The sequence below is a fragment of the Populus alba genome, chromosome 10 (assembly GCF_005239225.2).
Source record: "Populus alba chromosome 10, ASM523922v2, whole genome shotgun sequence".
Lineage (NCBI taxonomy): Eukaryota > Viridiplantae > Streptophyta > Magnoliopsida > Malpighiales > Salicaceae > Populus > Populus alba.
Window position 1 is genome coordinate 15,847,681 of NC_133293.1, and position 21,914 is coordinate 15,869,594.

General features: G+C 37.1%; 3 protein-coding genes across 4 annotated transcripts; all 3 read right to left on the minus strand.

Moving 5' to 3' along the window:
* Positions 1-232: 232 nt before the first annotated feature.
* LOC118043289 (probable inactive purple acid phosphatase 1) lies at positions 233-10,001 on the minus strand. Its single transcript, XM_035051213.2, has 12 exons — positions 9,640-10,001; positions 9,363-9,454; positions 9,123-9,189; positions 8,895-9,017; positions 8,510-8,602; positions 8,124-8,253; positions 7,771-7,852; positions 7,188-7,320; positions 2,033-2,238; positions 1,828-1,953; positions 1,032-1,341; positions 233-620 (listed from the first exon to the last, which is right to left on the minus strand). The coding sequence occupies exons 1-12, from the start codon at positions 9,817-9,819 to the stop codon at positions 315-317; spliced, it is 1,848 nt and encodes a 615-aa protein (XP_034907104.1). The 5' UTR covers positions 9,820-10,001; the 3' UTR covers positions 233-314.
* A 662-nt stretch (positions 10,002-10,663) lies between these two features.
* On the minus strand, positions 10,664-17,132 carry LOC118043291 (probable inactive purple acid phosphatase 1). Of its 2 annotated transcripts, none has more exons than XM_035051219.2 (13): positions 16,896-17,132; positions 16,355-16,541; positions 16,032-16,123; positions 15,811-15,880; positions 15,591-15,713; positions 15,272-15,364; positions 14,883-15,012; positions 14,400-14,481; positions 13,407-13,539; positions 12,794-12,999; positions 12,579-12,704; positions 11,974-12,283; positions 10,664-11,203 (listed from the first exon to the last, which is right to left on the minus strand). In XM_035051219.2, the coding sequence occupies exons 2-13, from the start codon at positions 16,526-16,528 to the stop codon at positions 10,898-10,900; spliced, it is 1,845 nt and encodes a 614-aa protein (XP_034907110.1). In that variant the 5' UTR covers positions 16,529-16,541; positions 16,896-17,132; the 3' UTR covers positions 10,664-10,897. The 2 variants fall into 2 exon arrangements, with proteins under 2 accessions (XP_034907110.1, XP_034907108.1); XM_035051217.2 differs by having other exon boundaries at positions 16,741-17,132.
* Positions 17,133-19,221: 2,089 nt separating this feature from the next.
* On the minus strand, positions 19,222-21,758 carry LOC118043292 (uncharacterized). Its single transcript, XM_035051220.2, has 3 exons — positions 20,745-21,758; positions 20,599-20,655; positions 19,222-19,547 (listed from the first exon to the last, which is right to left on the minus strand). Exons 1-3 carry the CDS (start codon positions 21,556-21,558, stop codon positions 19,513-19,515), a joined length of 906 nt encoding a protein of 301 aa, XP_034907111.1. The 5' UTR covers positions 21,559-21,758; the 3' UTR covers positions 19,222-19,512.
* Between the last annotated feature and the right edge of the window lie 156 nt (positions 21,759-21,914).

Genomic DNA, 21,914 nt, shown 5'->3' on the forward strand with positions numbered 1-21,914 from the left:
TAGGTCTTACGAGGATGCTTTCACGGCGAGACAGACAGTTTCCTGCCATCAAATTAAGTTTATGCAGCATGAAAGAAACCCTAAAACCTAGCATTGATTTTGACCTCTAGAACAGAGTTTTGCTTTGCCTTTTCCATTTTGCCAATCTCAGTTCGGCATTGCGTATGCTTTGACCTTTAGCCAAGGACAAAGGAAATAAAGAAATGGGATCTAAAACCATTTACACCTTGGATTGGTTGGATCAAATTTTATAACATGACCCCATAATTCAATACGGCATATACCATGCACAGAAATTTCTGTTGTCATACACATCAAGATGCTAGTGTCGTACTGGGACAGCTACCCACAGTGCAGGCCAAGATGTCCCTATAATCGCGGGATATAGTGAAAGAGTCATAAACCTTTCCATCCCTGCTCTTCTTGTACTCGAACAACAGATTGGAATGGTCAAAAGCTGTGAGTTTTACAAAGCCATGATCATAGTCTTTATACAAACTCCAGGCTGTTTGGAGGGTGGTGAATGGTGAAAGGCTCGCTCCTGCACCACCAGCAGCCACATGTATCGTCCCATTCAGGTTGCCTTTATAGGAGTGCTTCTCTTTACTGGTGCATATATTCTGTAGCAAGAAGATTTGGCTATTTCATTGTTAGCAAAAGAATGCAGAGCCAAGATCTTGGTTGCTGGTTTGAATCAATCCAAGTTCATGAACATGCATGCAGCGTATTGAAGAGGGCATTTGGGTTTTGGAAAAAGATATGGTTGCAAAAACTCAAATGGTATTTGCCTGTTACCAGATGCAGTTCAATAGGGTATTTGCTTGACTTTCTATGATTGGTGCTTTCAGAATAAGGGCAGCAGCATATAGAATAGGTGTGTTTCTGACAGTTTGGCGTATCTAAATGTAACATTATTGAAATCATTAATTGGGAAATTTTCTGAATAATTTTAGCTAAATTCCCAAAATCAGTTGAAATGCGCAAAGTAACAAGAGATTTTACTGCTGAAGCTGCATAAAGTTCCGTAATACCTGATATATGGGGCATGTCCTTTCATAGTTGTGCACATGACCAAACATTGCAATGTCAACCTTGTATTTCTGCCACAGTTTTTGAAGGCTTTCCCTTCCCATCGGTTCTTCAAATGATCCTTCAATAGCATAAGAGAAATCAGAAGAATACCCTAGTACTCGATGTGCAAGGAAAATCAGCCATGGTTGCTTATGTCTATCAACTGATGCAAGGCAATGCTCTATAAACTTGTACTGCTCTGTTCCCTCCCTCCAATCATGTTCTGTGTCTGCTATGCAGAACCGGAACATGCCATAGCCAGTGGAATACCTATTTAAGAAAATAACAACTATTCAATATCAGATCACAACATACGCAGGAATAACTAGAAACATACTTCCAAATCCCTCTGGCTCTATGCCTCTATCCGATCAGCATACTTCTCTGTGTCGAGAAGAGCTGGTCTAGCAGTGTTAGAAGTTTTGGTGTTGGGGCATCCTCAAGCTCTGGATAATAAGTTTGCGCAGCGCAGAAGAAAAATGAGTCTCTCTCGTTTTTTTCAAATTTATACAGACTTGTATCTATAGTGAGAGTTGATCCATGGATTGCTAAATAGAAAATTATTCACGTAATGCGACCAGAACATGGATTAGAAATAGTACAGTATGGCATGTTTACCGAAAAAAAAAAAACAGAATGCTGTTAATATGCATAAAGCTAAAGGTGTGAACATTAAAGGCAGATAATTTGGCAAAACTATAACAAGATACTAATGTTTCAAAATGAAAATGTTAACAGATTGCAAAATCTCCTTACCAGAACTTTTCCCTGTTCTCTGTTGGCGCATAGAACATAGTCTGAGCCAACACACCACATTCTCCTCCAGAATCCATGTTCCCATAGAAGGATCCAGTCCCTGGCCAGTCACGCTCATGGTTCCCACTGTAAAGAAAAATTAGCAATGGTCATTCATGTAGCTTGAATTCGTGATTCGCCAATTTCAAGTTAACTTATAGCAGACCTAGCAATCATGTAAGGGACAGATGATGCAATTGGCTCAATTTGTGCAGTAAATTGGTCCCATTGTGACAAATATCCATTTGCATAACATATATCCCCAATGTGGAAGACAATATCAATGTTCTTCAGGTCTTGAACGAGTTGCTTGGTAGTGTTTAGAGAGCCAGGCTGAAAATCATTATATTCACTGGAACCATCTACTTCACCCTGCAAGTTTAGATTTTAATAAAGAACCCATTAGAAACTTCATTTAATTTGATAAAGGGACAACAGTTCATCAGCTTTAAGTCTAGAGGATAGAATATTTGTTAAAGCATAAAATTACTAATAAAAGTACGACAACATAATAAATATCGGGATAGTGAGATAAAAGACAATGATTATACTTGGGACATGAAAATTGATTCAATGCTATCAAGGGGTTCATAACAGAATGGTTTGAATTGCCTTCACCTTTCGACTAGGCTTTCATTATATAGGAAAAGTTGTGTTGTACATGGCCATTACAAAGAGGGAATCTAGGAATTTAAATAAGTTTCCTCTTTCCTATCAATCATTTATATTCTTATTCCAGCATACAGCTGTAACAGCTGTATGCTTTCCTATTTCCTATTCAAGCATACAGCTGTAATAGCTGTATGCTCTGTATGCTTTCCTATTTCCTATTCAAGCATACAGCTGTAATAGCTGTATGCTTTGACTTAAGTCTTTCTATTGACATCCCCCCTCAAATTGATGCGGGCTGGTCCATAAGCAGCAATTTGGTAGCAAGAAAATGATGACGTTGGCGGGTGAGAGTCTTGGTAAAAACATCAGCCACCTGAAGAGTGCTGGACACATGTGGAAGTGAGATAGTCTTTGTCGCATATGCGTCCCGAATGAAGTGGCAATCCACCTCAATATGCTTTGTGCGCTCATGGAAGATAGGATTGGCGGTAAGATGAATAGCACTGGTATTATCAGCAAAAAGAGGAGTAGGAGTGCGCTGCTGAAAACCCAGCTCAGCAAGGAGCCCGTGGAGCCAGATGATTTCGGAACAAGCTTGGGACATAGCCCGGTATTCAGACTCAGTAGAAGACTTGGAAACACGATCTTGTTTCTTGCTCTTCCAGGAAATAAGTGCAGGACCAAGAAACATACACCAACCAGTAATGGAACGGCGAGTGTCGGAACACCCGGCATAATCAGCATCACTATAAGCAATAAGATCAAGGGAAGCACCAGCAGGATAGCAAAGGCCACGTCAAATTGTGCCATGAATATAACGAATGATACGGCGAACAGCAGCCATATGGAGATGCCTTGGAGAAGCCATAAACTGACTAACCTGCTGTACGACAAAAGAAATATCAGGTCTAGTGTGTGTAAGATAGAGTAAGCTGCCCACGAGTGTACGATATGCAGCTGGGTCTGATAATAAATCACCCTCATCTTTGCGTAGCTTGAGATTAATTTCCATTGGAGTATCAAGGGGTGGCAAATGCTGGAGACCAGCAGCTGCCACCAAGTCCATGGCATACTTGTGTTGGGATAAAAAAATGCCATGGGAACCAGCATGAATCTCTAGACCAAGAAAATATGTGAGAGGACCTAGATCCTTCATGTGAAAGGATTTCTGCAGATGCTGCTTGAGTTGATCAATCAGAGCGAAATCAGTACCGGTTATGACTATATCATCAACATACACCAATAAAAACACAACTCCATTTGCAGTCTTACGTAGAAACAAAGAGGCATCATATTTACTTTTGAGGAAATCAAATTGAAGAAGGACAGAAGTAAATCGCTCATACCAAGCACGAGGAGCCTGTTTGAGACCATACAAGGAGCGGCGTAACTTACACACAGCAGAGGTAGGAGTGGAAAATAAGCCAGCTGGTGGTCGCATATATATATCTTCAGTGAGATCACCATGAAGAAAGGCATTCTTCACATCCAATTGGTGCAAACACCAATGTTGGGATGCTGCGATGGCCAGAATTGTTCGAATAGTACCCATTTTAGCCACTGGAGCAAAGGTCTCCTCATAATGTTCTCCATATTTTTTGATGGTTTCCAAGAGCCACCAATCGTGCTTTATATCTGTCCAAGCTGCCATCAGCCTTGATTTTAACAGAATAGACCCATCGACACCCAAGAGGAGTCACACCAGAAGGACAATCAACAATATCCCAAGTCTGATTAGCTTCTAGAGCATTTAACTCTTCCTGCATAGCCTGCTGCCAGCATGGTTCTGTAGCTGCCTGTGAATAACCAGTAGGGATAGAAATAGAGGATAAAGTGACAGAGAGAGCAGCAGTAGAATGATGTGCCACAGATGAGGTAAATCCATACTTAGCAGGTGGTACAGATATTCTAGAGGAGCGGCGTAAATGAGCCAAAACAGGTACCTCAGAAGCCACAGAAGGCTGTAAAGGAGGAGCAGATGACAAGACAGAAGCTGAAGGGGGCAGCACAGGAAGTCTTCTTTTGTACACCAAATGTGGCTGGAACCTGTCAACTGGAACACTTTGCAAAGGAGAAGAGTCATCAAAAGAGGGTAAAGAGGCAAGAGAAGTGGCTGAGGATGAAGACAAAGGAAAGAAACATTGATTTTCAAAGAAAATAACATTTCTGGAAACAATGAACGCGATTAGTGTGTGGATCAAAACATAGATAACCCTTTTGAGTAATACTATATCCAAGAAAAGCACACCTAATTGACTGAGCAGAAAAGTTTATTTCTATGAGGTGGAGGAAGATGCATGAAGCATACACACCCAAAGGTGTGAAGATTGTTGTATATAGGATGGCAATGATGAAGCCGAAAATATGGAGACTCTAGACCTAAGACTTGTGAAGGAAGTCTATTGATTAGATAAGTTGCTGTAATGAGTGCTTCTACCCAAAAATTTGGAGGAACAAAAGATTCAATGAGCAAGGTACGAACCATATCCAAAAGATGGCGATTCTTGCGTTCTGCTACTCCATTTTGTTGAGGAGTATAGGAACATGATCGTTGAGAAACGATACCATTAGATTGCAAGAATGATTGGAAAGCATGAGACATATATTCCCCTCCCGAATCTGATCTAAGTGTCTTAACAGTGGCAGAAAATTGAGTGTTAACCAATGCCAAGAATAGTTTGAACATAGAGAAAACTTCTGATTTGTTCCGCAAGAAATAAACCCATGTATAGCGGCTGTAGTCATCAATAAAAGTGACAAAAATATCTGTAATTTGCATGAGAAATGACAGGACTAATCCCCCAGACATCACTATGAATTATCTCAAAAGGGTTTGTGGCTCTACTGCCAGCAGAAGGAAAGGGTAAAATTTTACTTTTGCCAAGTTTACAAGTAGCACAATCAAGGAACACAGTTGAAGCTGAATGTTCTTTATTACTTATTTAACCCAGATTTCAACAAATGAGAGAGGATTCTAGGATTTGGATGACCTAGACGTTTATGCCAAACTTCATTGGACACTTTAGGTGCAGTACAAAAGAAAGCTAAAACAGAGGAAGGAAGCAAAGTGCGTGGAATAGGAAGTTGGAGAGAAAATAAACGTCCGTGCTTAGGCCCCTTCGCTATCAGCTGTCCGGACATCTGATCCTGTACAATACAGCCACGATTAGAGAAGTTTACATCACAGTTATTGTCCACAAGTTGACCTACAGAAGCTAAGTTTATAGCAAGCTTGGGTGAGACATAAACATCCTTTAAAAAGGGAGGTACATCACCAACAGCTATGATGGGAAGAGTACTACCATTGGCTGTTTGAATATGTGAGGATCCACAATATTTGCAGATATTACTTAACCCATGCAAAGAGTTTTTCATATGATTGGAAGCACCTGAGTCTAAGATCCAAGTAAGGGCTGAAGAACCAGTACCTTGAAGGCCAAGTGTGGAGAAAGCACTCACAATCATTTCTTGCACCATCTCTCGGGTGAGTAAATTTGCTGGAGGCTGAGTCTGTGAAAAAGAGGAACCAGCAGCAGTAACAACAGCGTGATAAGCTTTGTTGGGGCGTGGAGGAGGACGAATAGGACACTCCTTAATGATGTGACCCAGCTGCTTGCAGTAGTTGCAAATTTTATGAGGACAATGGGGAGCAATATGTCCATACTTCTTACAACTATAGCATTGTGTCTTGCTCATATCGCGACTCTTCCCCTTGTTGTAAGCAGAAGCAGCATAAGCAACTGAGACACTGGCAGAGGCAACTCTTGCTTGCTCCATAATGGTTTGAGTATGGAGACGCTGCTCTTCACGCAATAGTTCTCCAAAGCAAGCATCCAAGGATGGAACAGGATCACGATTGACTAGAGAGGCACGAACGGGTTCATATTCTGGTCGCAATTTCATCAGAAATTGGTCTCGTTGGCTGATTTTATGGACTTGTTGCACTGCCAGCACACCTTCTGCAGAAACCTTGGCTGTAACAAGATCAGAATAATCACTCCATAAAGCCAGAAAACCACAATAGTAATCTTGAATAGAAAGATCTCCTTGGGTATAGTTGGCAATAGCCAACTCAAGTTGAAAACGCCTAGCATTGTTGTCTTGGTTATAAACTTGAGTGAGATGATCCCACATAGCCTTTGCAGATCTATAAGGACGTAAAGAAAGGATCAGATGTGGCTCCATAGAACTGAGAATCCAGGACATTATTTGTGCATCTTTGGCAGCCCATGCTGCCTTAGCAACCACAGATCCTTCAGCAACCATGTCTTTGTCACTGCCATCTATATGGCCCCATAACTCCTTTCCCTTGAGAAAAATCTCTAACTGGAATGTCCAGGCAGCATAATTTTTGCCAGTAAATCTGACACAAACATTATCTGACTTCTCCATATAGCTATGACTAAGAAAGAACAAAAAATCTTAAGAATTCTGTGAGAAAACACCAAGCTCTGATACCAAAACAGAATGGTTTGAATTGCCTTCACCTTTCGACTAGGCTTTCATTATATAGGAAAAGTTGTGTTGTACATGGCCATTACAAAGAGGGAATCTAGGAATTTAAATAAGTTTTCTCTTTCCTATCAATCATTTATATTCTTATTCCAGCATACAGCTGTAACAGCTGTATGCTTTCCTATTTCCTATTCAAGCATACAGCTGTAATAGCTGTATGCTTTGACTTAAGTCTTTCTATTGACAGTTCAGACCTTTCCCATGTCACCAAAAATGACTACACGTTGTACAGAATCTTGACCAGGATAAGGGGGTGCTTTAAACTGGTATTCTTTACTCCAAATATATGTGCAATTGAACAATCTGTGTCCCAGCTTGTATGCATACCTGAATAATCAAACAAGAAGCATGTTATAGGTTGAGTCGCATGTGATGCTAAAGGCATGACAGCCTAGGATTCCTTCTAATAAATTAGATTTCAAAACTAATGTTTTCAACAAGCTGATATATTGATTACTATAACCTTGTTGATCCTAGGTATTGTGAGAGAATGAAAGAAGGCTTTCCATCAATATAAATCCTTATGTGAGGTTACACTGGTTTATTTGCCTTTTTTTTCCTACTTCAAATTGAATGCGAGGTAAATAATAATTTGAATCTGCAAGTTCTCAGAGAAAAACATTACTAACTTGTATGGAATTCTGAAAATACCGAATAAGATGCATTAAGAACACTAAATATACAATATCTATTATTCTTCTAATAAACTTGAGGGAAAATTATAAATTTATGAGAAATCGAGACCAGGAATCAGGCCACTATGCTAGCACAACGTACACTGCGTTGGGCCACAACTCCTTCAAAAAGCTAGTGTGTATATACCCAGGATCACGCCATCCCACTGTCCTTGCTGGTGCACCTGTGGATAGGCAAACGTTGTTTGGGATCTTATCAGTATGCTTTAATAAGATTTGACCATAAAATATGTGTTAGATCCTTATAAAATCGAAAAAGATAAACAGAAGATATGAATCTTTTGTGTCTAGAAACACGTTAAAAGTACTAGTACAGTATGTGAGCACTGGAAAACTTCAAACTTCAAACTTCACCTTTTTCAGGTTCCAGACCTTCATTTTATTCCAAAACATTTCTTAGAAAAGGGAACTCAAAAAAATTGAAGAATTACGCACCACACATGCTGCTACGTTCAAAAGTCAGTGTCCCAGCTGGGGAATGGATAGGAACCCCTCCTTTAGGACCCCATTCAACAAAAGGTTCTGCTTCACTGATCCCATATCCACTTGTCCATGTTACAGTCATCTGATTATGATGAAGAAAATTATATCATCTCCTTGAAAAATAGTTAGGACCAAATAAAATGGACAAAATAACATCTGGGTAATAAATATTTAAAGAAAAAACAATTGGGAAGACTAAAAGGAAAGAAGCTTATGTCAACAGGAATGATATGATGCAACAAAACTTGCAGTGTTCATGCTCAATACATGCATGAGAGCAACCATATTCCCGATCATTATGTAATATGCATTGAGCTTGGGGGAGAGACTGGATTTACTTCATCCCATTTTTTTCCTTGCGCCAAGCGTGGATAGGCCGGTGCATTTGGATTTGAGAAAGCAACTTTATTCGAGACAGCAACCAGCTTCGGCTGTTATACAAGAAAACAAAAGGAATGAATGACAAATCGCAGCAGGGATTAACTAAGGATATGCAAAACGTAACAAAGCAGCCATGTCTCTCGTGAAGGATTTCATATTAAGCAACGATTAACAGAACATAGGGGGGTAAAACTGAAGATCTACTTTTTATACAGAAATGTAGTGATAGGAGAATTCAACAATTTAATAGATACCGAAAATTGGTTGTGGACAAACTGAGTTTGTGAGACAAATCTTGTTATCACATAACCACAAAGATTGTAGGGAAGTTTTGAGCTTTACATTCAAAAAACCACCAGTAAATAGTGCAAAAGAGAAGTCCGATCTTTGGTTGATCATCTGCAGCTTCAGTGATCCTTTTCCTGTATCCTTATACTGAGGACTAGAGTAGTTGGCATATTGAAACTGTCAATAGAAGTAAGGCAGTCAAGATTAAGAGCTGGCTGTAATCTAATTATTCCACAACGAAGAAGAGCATGGGATGGGATTGAAAACAACGCTGGAATGAACCTTAATAGGTGCAGAACACAGTAGTGGAGGATAAACTCTTGGATTTTCTGAGGGGCAGGTGGAAGCACTGAATTTAGAAAGGAGTACAACTCTAGTTAGAACAACTTGGTTCAGTTCTAATTATTGAAGAAAACAGAAACGTCGCGCTCGCATCGATATATAGATACGTATTTTAATTGACAGCAATGCATGATATATTTGGCAGAAGATTTCGAAAGGTGAAGGTATCCTATTAAATACCTGAAATTGGCAGGAGAAAATACTCCAATCCAATCATCAACTGACGGGATTGGAGTACTATACTCAACAGTCACCCACTCTGAATTCTGTCCCTGAAATAGGAAAGACAACTTAACCGTCAAAATACACCGGATTCTTGAAATGTCTACCTGATCAGCAGCCCAAAATGGCACCCCGTCTTGAAATGCGTACAGAGTTTAACGACCATGAAACGATATAATTAATAGTCAAAAGAAAGAGAGACCACAACCACAGTAGTGGTAGAAAGGAAGCTTACAGTAGTCAGTCCAAGAATGGAAGGAGAGGCTTCAACATAGGCAAGAGGAGTAAGGGCAAGAGTTGCTTCATGTATAGCTATTCTCGAGAGAGGATGATCTCCATGTGAGCTTGTCTCTTGAAGATTTGTAAGTATTAATAAAGATGGAATAAAGATCATCAACCTTAATCCTCTCGTCATTCCAACTTGTAATTAGAAACTACTGAACCCAACACAGATAAAAGAAAGCAGAAGGTCTTTTTTCTATATATAAAAAAAAAAACATATATCCAAACTCAGAAAATAAAAGACACTTGACTGAAACGGATAAAAGACTGCTAAAATTAACAGAATTATATTAACGTTTAGGAATTGGTAGCAAGTGGAAGAAGAAGACTACTGGCTAGCTAGCTAAGCCAGTAGTAAGCAGAAACATGGAATCTTCAAAAGGTATATCCTACTCCGCAAATATAATGGTTACGGCTGGGTCTATGGGCCTTTGGCCCATGTTATTAATTCCATAACTAGACTTGGGCCCGGTCTTCTGACTGATGGATCAATCGGTGAAGCACGGAGTCAATTTATAAACTTAAGAAATATCCAAGTTTCTCTAATAAATAAATTTCTGAAGTATGGTGTTTATTCCAATTCCAATTACATATTAATAATATCAAAATGAATTTGTATTGTACCATACATATTCACTGATAAAAATCCTTTAGTCAATGATTTAATTATTCTCTACTTCAACTTGCATCTTGCTTTTCTTTTTAGTGTTGATACTTGAAATCTAACAATAGTTAATAAAGGTTGATTCAGACTGATTATTTTATAAAAATATTTTTTTATTTAAAAATATATTAAAATAATATATATTTTTATTTTTTTAAAATAATTATATCAAAAACCATACAAAAATAAAACAAAAATCAATTTTAAATTAAGTGATAATGTATTAAGGATGGATATATAATAAGACTTCAACAATCACATTACGGAAAAAGAATATTACGCACAAAAAACTGCCATCCGGAAGAGTAATGCATTATCACTTAAAACTGAGTGATGTTTAATCAACAGCAACAAGCTCTTTAACATCTTCAAGTCTTGTGTAACTGCAACATGGATCATTATTACATTTTTTTTGTTTTGTTTTTTTTTTTTATTTTTGGAAAAGAAAGGTCAAAGGAAGCTTTATTCAGAACTGTAATGGCTAAAACAAAATACTAAAATTCAACAAAGAATGCTCAACAGGAAGTTCTCTGAATTCAAACGCAGGTCAAGATGCAAGGGTCATGCTTGGACAGCTATCCACCGTGCAGGCCAAGATGTCTCTGTAGTCCCGGGATATCTTGAAAGAGTCATAAACCTTTCCATCCCTACTTTTCTTGTACTCAAACAACAGGTTAGAATGGTCAAAAGCTGTAAGTTTAACAAATCCGTAATCATGGTCTTTAAAGTAACTCCATGTAGTATTGATGGGTGTGAAATCTGCAAGGCTCGCTCCTCCTCCACCCGCAACCACATGTATTGTTCCATTTAAGGTGCCCTTGTAGAAGAATTTCTCTTTGCTCGTGCAAATATTCTATAACGATAAACAAGAAAACAAATTAGGTTCAATGGTGTGATAAAGTTGGGTGTTGAATATATAAATCCAGGTTGCAGGTTTATTTGATAATTATTGACATACATAAATTGGCATTTACTAGAATTACTGAAAAGAAATGCCAGTTTCCATAGAGCTTGCTGTTTATAGGAAGAAACTCCACGTAAAAAGAGATGGATACAGTCATGGACTTCAAGCAATTTATTATCCAAGGTAATTCTCAATTAAGTAGAAAGAACCTGCCTATTGTAAGAAACATGAAAACATAGTTTTGGGCATATAAAGAAATACTAGAACAAACAAGTAGTGCAACATCTAAATACTGTGTTCCCACAAGATTTCCCCCCCGGTAGAGCACAAGATACTGATATTAATGGTCACTAAATACAGTTTCAAAAAATTGCGCCCCAGAGTCTCAGGACTTTTTAAAGGATGTGGGCAAGATAACTGGAATATGGTCCAGACTTCACTTCTCGACCCGACTCTACAAGTTACAAAAACAGAAATGCAGAAGTGAATGGCTTTTAAGTTGATTTTTGTTTTTCGTGTATGTTTTTGGACTTTTTAAGGAATGTTGACAAGATAACCGGAATATTATCCACCCACTTATTGCCTCTGCTCAGGTTCCAGGCTTGGACTACCAGGCCAGGCACTTTTAAGTTGAAATGACCTGACTTTCAGATTAGTACATATAGAGCAAAGAGAAATAACTTGTGGGCGTGGGTCCCTAGTGGAACTTGTGTTCATACCTGGTAAATGGGACATGTCCTTTCATAATTGTGAACATGGCCGTACATGGCTATATCAACCTTGTACTTCTGCCAAAGCTTTTGAAGGCTCTCCCTTCCCATAGGTTCCTCAAATGATCCTTCATCAGCATACCAGGTAGCAGATGAATAACCTAGCACCCGATGTGCAAGGAAAATTAGCCATGGTTGCTTTTGTCTATCAGCAGAAGCAAGGCAATGCTCAATAAATTTGTATTGTTCAGTTCCCTCCCTCCAATCATGTTCTGTGTCAGCTATGCAAAATCTGAACATGCCATAGTCAGTGGAATACCTAGTAGCAGGGAATCAGAGGATCAGAATATCTGCTTACAATTACATGCAGAAACTAGGAATCAATTATTGGCATGTTCTTCTAGGACAAGAAAAAATAACTGAAATGTCTTAGAAAAACCCCAAATAGTGGGTTTCAGTGAGGAAGAAACCAAAGAAGCCACAATTTTTCTTGTTTCGTTTACCATTAACGAGGTCTGAACTAAATTACCATCAACATTCAAAATTACAAATGGAATAACCATAACCATTCAAGGTTAATTATCTTCAAAAAAATTCTAAAAAATTTCCCATACCAGAATTTAGCCCTGTTCTCAGCAGGGACATAGAACATTGTCTCAGCCAATACACCACATTCTCCTCCAGAATCTGAGTTCCCATAGAAGGATCCTGTTCCAGGCCAGTCACGTTCATGGTTACCACTGAAATGATACAACGTCAATGACCATATAAGATGAAGTGGATGAATAATACAAGCACAAACAAACAATACAGATAACTTGTGACAAACCTTGCAATCATGTAAGGAACAGTAGATGCAATTGGCTCAACCTGTGCAGTGAACTGGTCCCACTGAGAAAGGTATCCATTTGCATAGCATATATCACCAATGTGGAAGACTATATCAATGTTTTTCAAGTCTTGAATAAGCTGCTTGGTAGTGTTAAGGGAGCCACGCTGGTAATTGTTATATTCATTCGAGCCATCAGCTTCATCCTGCAAGGTGAAAAGTACTTCAAAATGTGCACCAATGCTTGTGAATTGATTCACTTTACAATCTCTATTCATCCAAAAAGAGAGAGCTTTACAATCTTCGAAACTGTGAAAGAAGGCATAACTTTATGACATACAGTGACGTTGACATTAGTGGAAGTCATTGAAGAAAAACATTAGTAATTTAAGTCATTTAAACATGACACTGATGCATTTCTTTCCTAAAGGAGTTAGATAAATATACATTGGACAATATTAAAAAAGATTTACGCGTGTTGGGGTCACTGAATCCAGAAAAAATTGTCTCATCAGTGCATATCTTTCATGTTATTAATGTTCCTGATGAGCATATCTGTTTAGGATGCGATTTTATATTTAGATGTGCAAATTATTTGGGAGAAAGTTCTGACCTTTCCCATGTCTCCAAAAATAACAACACGTTGTACAGAACTTTGACCCGGATATGGAGATGCTCTAAACTGGTACACTTGACTCCAAACATATGTACCGTTGAATAATTTATGCCCAAGCTTGTATGTATACCTGCATAATCAGTAAGGCAGTAGATTTTTAACACAGCGCTAATCTCTTACAAATGATTTGGTTTGAGATGCTCATACTATTTGATGTGAATGGGCTTCCTTTACTGTCCTCTACATGCTCTATTGGAAACCATCATTTCATCAAACAGTGGTCTAAAAACCAAAATATATGCATAACATTACTCTAACTTGTGCATGCATGATATAAGACATCATTCCATTCCTATCAACTGAGCTTGGTCATTTATTATTTGGGGGAAATGGTCCAATCTGTCCTTTATACTGGGGTGAGTCTTCAATTATATCCTTAATTGAGTCAATTATATCTTTATAAAATGACTGAGTTTCCAATCTATCCATTAGTTTTTTTTTTTGTCTAAATGAACTGAATCAGCCATGCATATGACTTCATATTATACCAAAAATGGTCAAGAGCTTTGTGGACTTGTCAGTAATGTGCAAAGTACGTGACAAGCATAAAAAAATATTTCTAAAAAATTCACATGGGGCCGGTCCTCTCTCCCTATTTGAAACCTCCCTCTCCTCCCCTCTCCTTCCCTATCTCTCCAGTACCCCCTTCTACTCCACTGAAGTTGCCATTTTCAGTATAATATTAAGTCATGTAAATGACTTAATATTATAATTTGGAGTTTAAAAAGTTAATAGAAGGATAGATTGGAAACTCGATCATTTATAAGGATAAAAGTGACTCAATCAAGGATATAAGAATAGATCAGAAACTCGCCCCATTATATGTGGACAAACCAGGCCATTTCCCCTTATTATTTCGACACAAGTTAGCACATCAGAAATCAACAATGGGCCACAGAATATTATAGGTTAAGATAATGCATGACATACACAGAATTCGGCCATAACTCCTTCAGAAAACTTGTGTGAATAAATCCAGGATCACGCCACCCAACTGTCCTTGCTGGTGCACCTGCATATACATTTGATAAGGTGAATCATCTACAAATAGAAAAGAAGCAGTCAAAACGTTTTTAGAATGCTAACCATACAGGTAAACAATAAACAAGCTAGAGAACAATCAACTTGTTGGTGCAAACTCTGCTAATTAAGACTTAACTAAATTGATAATTTTTTACCATTATGCTACCGTACTCGACATAATGAATTTAAATGTGTTGGGGTAATTCTTTTCTGTTTTCCTAATGAAAGAAGAGACCATGTAGCATTTCTGATATGCCAATTCTAGTTGATGTACACTTCTTTGAAATTCAAAGTTTGAAAACCAAGATAGACAATGGGCTTTCATTCTAATGTCACTTTCAGCCAATTCCAAGCTATCATGTAATAACACAAGGTAAAAAAGCCACCCACCACACATGCTATTACGATTAAAAGTCAGTGTGCCAGCTGGGGATCGCATATGATCACCATCTTTTCGACCCCATTCAACAAAGGGTTCTGCCTCATTGATCCCGTACCCACTTGTCCATGTTACAGTCATCTGAGTATAAGAGTTCACAGCAAAGTTATAACTTTGAAAAATAGTTGGCCCAGTATAAAATAAAGTTTATAAACTAAGGTGACAAAAAAAACAACACTTGATTTCTAATAACAAGCTTGCAGTGTACATAAATAATTCATCAAAATGTGATAAAAAAATATATTTTATATACGCAACAAAGAGCTTCACATATTCCTCTAGGTATTCTAGGTATCACATATGAACTTTCAGATAGAAAAAAAGGGAAAGTAGGCATTACTTCATTCCATATCTTTCCTTGTGCTAAGCGTGGGTAAACTGGCGCATTTGGATTGGTGAAAGCAACTTTATTTGACACTGCCACCACCTTGGGCTATTATGAAAGAGCGGATAATTAGATTGAATTTGCAGCATGGTCAACCATGATGGAATACCAAAACAACCATACTCATCAAATAAATTTGAAATAATCAGAGAACTGTGAAAGCTGCGAGAAGAAGAAGATTAATAGGAAAATTAATCATTGGTGTCATTTACTTTATGTGAAATAATCTATTTATCACATTGCAAGTAAAGAGCAGAGAAAATCAAAAGCATACATTCGTTAAACCTCCAGAAAAAAGCACAAAAGAGAAATCTGATCTCTGGTTAATTAACTGAAGCCTCAACGACCCCTTTCCCTCCTTTCTGTATCCTGGACTACTGTAGTTTGCATACTGATACTGCAAGATTAACACAGTGTATTGGTATCCCTTGTCACTTCAAGAAAAAGGGTAGGTTAAAGAGCAAAAGTCTTGTGGAAGAGAGGTGAGGATGAACCTTAATAGGTGCAGTACACAAAAATGGAGGAGCTTGTTTTGAGCCATCATCAGGGTTGCAGGTGGAGGCACTGGAAATTGATAAAGATAAGCATTCTCAATTCGATAATTGTTGAATTTATTCAAACACTCACAGGAATACCATTGAAAACATGGCAGATTTTGACAATAACAGAATTTAAGAAGCCAGGCCAGTTTTATGATGCAAAAATCTACACATACCTGAAATCAGCAGGAGAAAACACTCCTATCCAGTCGTCATTTGATGGGTTTGGAGAAGCGTACTCCAATGTAACCCACTCAGAATTTTGCCCCTAAAACAGTGAAAGAAATTTCCAATCACACAACAAATTGATTTCCCCATATTGTCAGACCTTGGCCATTGTATCACTTCATTCAAAACCCAGAGGATATAGTAATCACATCTCAGTTTCCAAAATAGGCAAACATCTTGCAATTAAAAAAAGCAAAAAAAAAAAAAAAAAGACAAAGCTTTGGTCATATTATGGGAAATGAATAAAATAACCGCTGCTGCAAAAGCCTACCTTGAGTCCAAGAATTGAAGGGGAGGCTTTAATATCAGCATTTTCAAAAAGTTGAAGTCTCGTGTTATGAACAGCGATTCTTGAAAGAGGTTGCTCTCCATGTGAATTCGCCACTTGAAGAGTTGCAAGAACCAGTAGAATAGCAAAGAAGACAAGTTCTAATCCTCTCATCATCCGAACCCAATATCTGAAATTTAAAAAAAAAAAAAAAAAACAAACAAACTTTTCGATCACATTGAAATTTTTTAGCTATCTAAAACAACTCATGAAAAAATGCAGTTTAATTTTAAACGATGACCAAAAAAGTAAGCCAACAGGTGCGTATAAATCCCAGGCAGCATAAGAACTGAGCTACGCAACCAAAAGGAAGTAGAGAAAGTACTAACCAGTATAACAATCCTGAATTGCTAGTAGTTGAAGTATAGTACAACAATAAAATAAAATAAAATAAAATAAACAATAACAGGGGAAAAAGTATCGGGTTTGTGATTGAATTTGAATCTATTTAGCAAGAAGTAGAAGAAGAAGAAGCTGGACTGACTGATCACATAAGAGGGAGTGATGGGATGGCAAATTATAGTAGTGGGAGCAGCAAATATGAGCAGGCTTGGAATCTTCTTTTGGATATTCTAACAAATGTCCAATAAGGAAGGGCGGAGAGTCAACTGTTTAGTGGTTGCCTCGCCGGAGAATTATATCGCCGGGCACATGATACGAAGTGTGTACACCACACGGCAGTTTCCCTACTTTCTTTCTGTTTTCCAATACTATATTATGTGATCCACAAACGCGGCTAAAATAGAGTTTAGCAAAAGTTTAATTTTTTTAAATTAATTTTCTTATTATTTTAATAATTTAATATTAAAAACAATTTAGTATTTTCAACAAAATAAACTTTCAAAAAATAGCATTTTTAAATATATATACACACATGGGCGCGCGCGCAAGTAAAGGGGGTGAAAACAGGAAAATATGCTTCTGATTTGCATAAACATTTCTTTTCTTTTTTTAATAATTATGCTTACAAGCTAAGTATAAGAGCAGTATTTTATTTTAGGCCATCATTTTGTCTCAAATAAACTGCTATGAAATTAAGGAAAACACGGTCCAATTTGTCGTCTGATGCCGAAGTTTGTCTCGGTTTCTTAACACTTTGAAATCAATTGAGGAGATTATTAGATACATACCATAATAAATAAATACATGATCTTTTTATATGTGGGGGCATTAAATTTGGTCCGGCGACGGTACAAGAATACAATCTGTGGGCAGTGCACCCCCATCGCATTCTGGATTTGCCAACCAGTGACGTGCCAACCAGGAGTCAAATAATAAATTGAGATCCTCGGTAATTGTCAATATTACGGAATCACATTCAAATTCAAGAATATATGAATGTGATCAATAACACCTCTAATAAAAAAAAAATTCATCAAAAGATTCCAAAATTTGCTTCTTTTGGAAACCTTCTTGGCCAAAAGATACAGGTATCTCGTTCATGAAGTTCTGAAAAAACTTCAGGTAGAAAATAGATTGTTTCATACAGTTTTTCTAGAACAATATTTTTTTGCTGTTTTTTTTTTTATTGAGTATTATTAAGACTTTCTAGTTTTTTATATATAAAAAATATAATAATATCTTGACAAGTGAAGACACATAATAAATAAAATTACGTATTTTGAAAGTCTTCATATATTTATAATGATTTTAATCTTTAACGGTTTTGATATATAACAAACTTATTTATTATTTGAAAGCCTAACAATTCTTGATAATTATTTTGTTATGACATGTGTTCCAAAAAAAACCTATGGCTTGAAAGAAGTTGCATAATAGGACATGCTTATATAGGAGGAGATAAAAAGGTTTTTTCTTGAGGAAAAAGACATCAAGAAACTAATGTGTTATTTATGTATGTGTTGGTTGTAGTCATCTAATATCTTAGCGGTGGAATCCATGATGAGGCGCCCTACACAAAAATAGTATTAGGAACCCACGATAGAGCGCCCTAATAGATATATTGGATTAGAGATACATGATGGGTTTCTCACACAAAGATATCAAGGACCTGTCATGGGTTGATCCATGCACATAAAAATATTTTTGATGGAGGACTGCAAACTTAACATAAGGATGTTTTCCTTCTAACCCGGGAAGACTAACATATGAGATTTTTTAGGAATATATATATATTTATTATTTATTATGATTCCTTTATGGTTTTATGAAATTAATATTTTTTTTTTATTCAATATTATTAGAGTTTTTTCTAGTTTTTTTTGTATAAAAAGGTTGTGATAATTTTTTGGCAAGTGAAGACTTGGACGGATGAAATTAAATATTATAAAAGTCTTTCTATACTTATAATGTTTTTAGTTCTTAAAGGTCTTGACATGCAATAAACTTGTTTATCTTTCACTTCCACCCGCATCACTTTCTATGGCTATTCCTAGGTTGTTTTTGGAAAAAAAAATTTGTATTAGTTTTTCGTATCTGTTATAGATTTTGTTTGATGTTTTTTTTTAGCGATCTTCAATAGTTTCTAGTTTTATATCTATTTTTTTTTTTGTTAATTTTTTAGGTGAATGAGATAATATTTAATATGTATGTAATATATATATATATTAAAAAATACATGTTTGATTATATGATGGGTACAGATAATTAATTTCTTGAATAATTATGAATTTTTTTAAATTTAACAACTCTCTTTTTTAATTTTTTTTACGTAACCTAGTTAACGAGTCTAAAATTTACCTAGATAACTTTGTAAAATTATTTTAATTATTTTTTAACCAGTTGTCCTAGCTTTTAGCATTAAACTACCTGTCACCTTAATTAAAGAAAATGAATCAAAATATAAAAAATAAATAATCAACCTTTTATCCAATCACATCTATCTTCTTCGGAAGCAAATTGAAGACTTTGTACATCATCAGTTATTAGTAACGGTAACAGTAAGCTGTAATACAGAACGTATTATCCATTTTGAAGTTTGAACTTTAAACAAAAATGGAACACACAATCATGACATGCAGTAAGCTAGGTAGATGCAGAATCAGGACATTTTTCCCGTCAGTTAGAGAATAAAGTGCTGCATTTGACCCAAGAAGGGATGAGTTCTAGGCTAACTCTTGGAGATCTTTCATTTCCAATCTTCAAATAGAAAGTACCAGCCACAAGAGCAAGATTCCTGGATGGCAATAGAAAATTGAGAAAGTAATGAGGACATGTAACTAGCATCTGTGTAAATATAAAATGGACTAGTTTTATTTTTTCTGTGATCTCAGGTTCAAACTCTAAGTTGTTTATATAATGACCATTGAAAACTTCCATGGTTGTTAATTTTAGAGCCCGTGGAAGTAGTTGAGGTGCACGTAAGGTGACTCGGACAACCACGTTAACAAAAAAAAAAAAGGGCAAAAAAAAGAAAGAAAAAGAACGGAGGCTAGCGATGAGAAAAAGCACGAGCGTCGAGCACAAAAATACGACTTAATGGTTACAAGATAACAAGCAGGATTCCTGGATGACAATAGAAAATTTGAGAAAGTGATGAGGACATGTAACTAGCATCTGTGTAAATAAAGAATGGGAAAAAAACAAAAGAATGGAGGCTAGCGATGAGAAAAAGTACGAGCGCCGAGCACAAAAATACGACTAATGGTTACAAGATAACAAGCAGGAAATCTACTTGAGGATGGGCTAAGCGAGTTATTTGTTTGACTTTTCGGGGTTCGTTTATTTTTGGGGCCCACAAGCGAAATTTATTTAGGTTTTCAAATAATTTTTTATATTAAAATCCATATTAACAATATTTTTTATTTTTTAAAATTTATTTTTAACATTAGTATCAAAATGATTTTAAAATATTAAAATTATATTAATTTAAAATTAATAAAAAACATTAAATTTTTTAAAAAATATTTTTAAATAACGAAAACAAACAAATCTATTAATCTTCCAGCAGCACATTTACAAGGCAAAAATAAGCGAGGAAAAGAAAATCGGTGAGAGCAACTTTTCAGGGTTCCAGGCTATCAAATAATGAAGAACGGATATACCATTTAGATGACCTTTTGTTTCTTTCCTTGGCCAATTTGACAGTCTCTGGCTAGGTGCCATGATTTCAGGGAATAGGAAAAGGTGTAGTCAAGCACGCCACAGCAAAAAAATCCAAAGCACAGAAGACTTTTTGTGCTAAAGCTGATCATCATAAAAAGCAGAGTTTGACAAAAAGCACTTACCTCCAAAACTGAGCTTGGTTTGAATTTTTGAGTCCCGTGTCCCGCTCCAGGCATAGCCTAATCAATCAAGGGCATACATCAGCGTACAGGTTCTTGCAGAAAGAGAAAATGAAGAACAGAATTGGAATGGTGAACTGTGAACTAACCTTGGCCAAAACAACTAGTGGAGGTGTTCTTCCCACTCCTACAAATGCAAGCAAATGACTGATCAAAACCTGCAAAGCCACACAAGCCCCCGCTGGATTCACAATCTTTGCATAAATTAGAATAGTATGAACCATTATATTGCAGAGAAATCCCAAATTTCCATTTCGCTGGATCCCCCTCGCTCCCCCCGAAACTGTATACTGATGTATAAGAAGAGCATTGGAGCTTTGGAAGATCCAACGTGTAGCCTGCTAGCTGGATAGGTGACTCGTAAACACAACAAGTGGAAGGTGGCGCATTCTGTGGCAGCCCTAATCCTGTCACTCCCTTGCAGGAGTATAGTCCTCTGCATACACGGGAGCGCGACCCCGTAGCACACAAATCTTCAGCTGGATCAAATAAAGGAGAATTGGTTGAGCATCCAAGCAAGACAAATATATTTTCCCCGGTTAAAGAGAACGGACTAGCTCGATCCAGGCTAAAGCTTCCTGAGTTCTGCATTGAACTACAAGTAGACATGAAGGGGTCTGTGATAATTAAGGAACCAGTTGTGTAATCGATTTCTGAGATACTGTAAATTCCAGTTCCAGTCGAGAACTCTAGCATGTCAGAGTTGCATCTTACATATCTAGAGAAGTCGGGGTGCCCGCAACCAAATCCGGAGCCAAAAGGGTACTTCACTGGCATTGTGCCACAAGTGTCATGACATGTGCCATTTATCGGGAAAGGATGCACAGCAGCAGAGACGGTGAAATGCACGGGGAGGGAGAGAAGAATGTAGGTGAAGATCCATGCATTTGAGGTGGATGACATTGGTTAGAGTTTGGGAGAATTAGATATTAGCAAGTTTAAAATAAGGAAGAAACTTCACTAGAGAGTATAACAGATTTATAGTGATATTTGGAAGGAGGAGTTGATGGTTCCTTTCGGTGGAGGAGACCACTTTCAACTTTCTCCTTCTTTTGCTTCCTAAAAGCAAACCATATCCATGTGGGTTCTAGCTGTAAAGCAACGTACATTCCAGTAGAAGTCCCAGCAAACAGTAAAGAAGAGAAACATACTTGTTAATGTGAACACTATGACCAGTAACTTTCAACTAATGCAAGTGGACCTGCAACATATTTTCTTGAGAAACGTGATTTTTACTGCCCGTTCAAACAGCGATATGA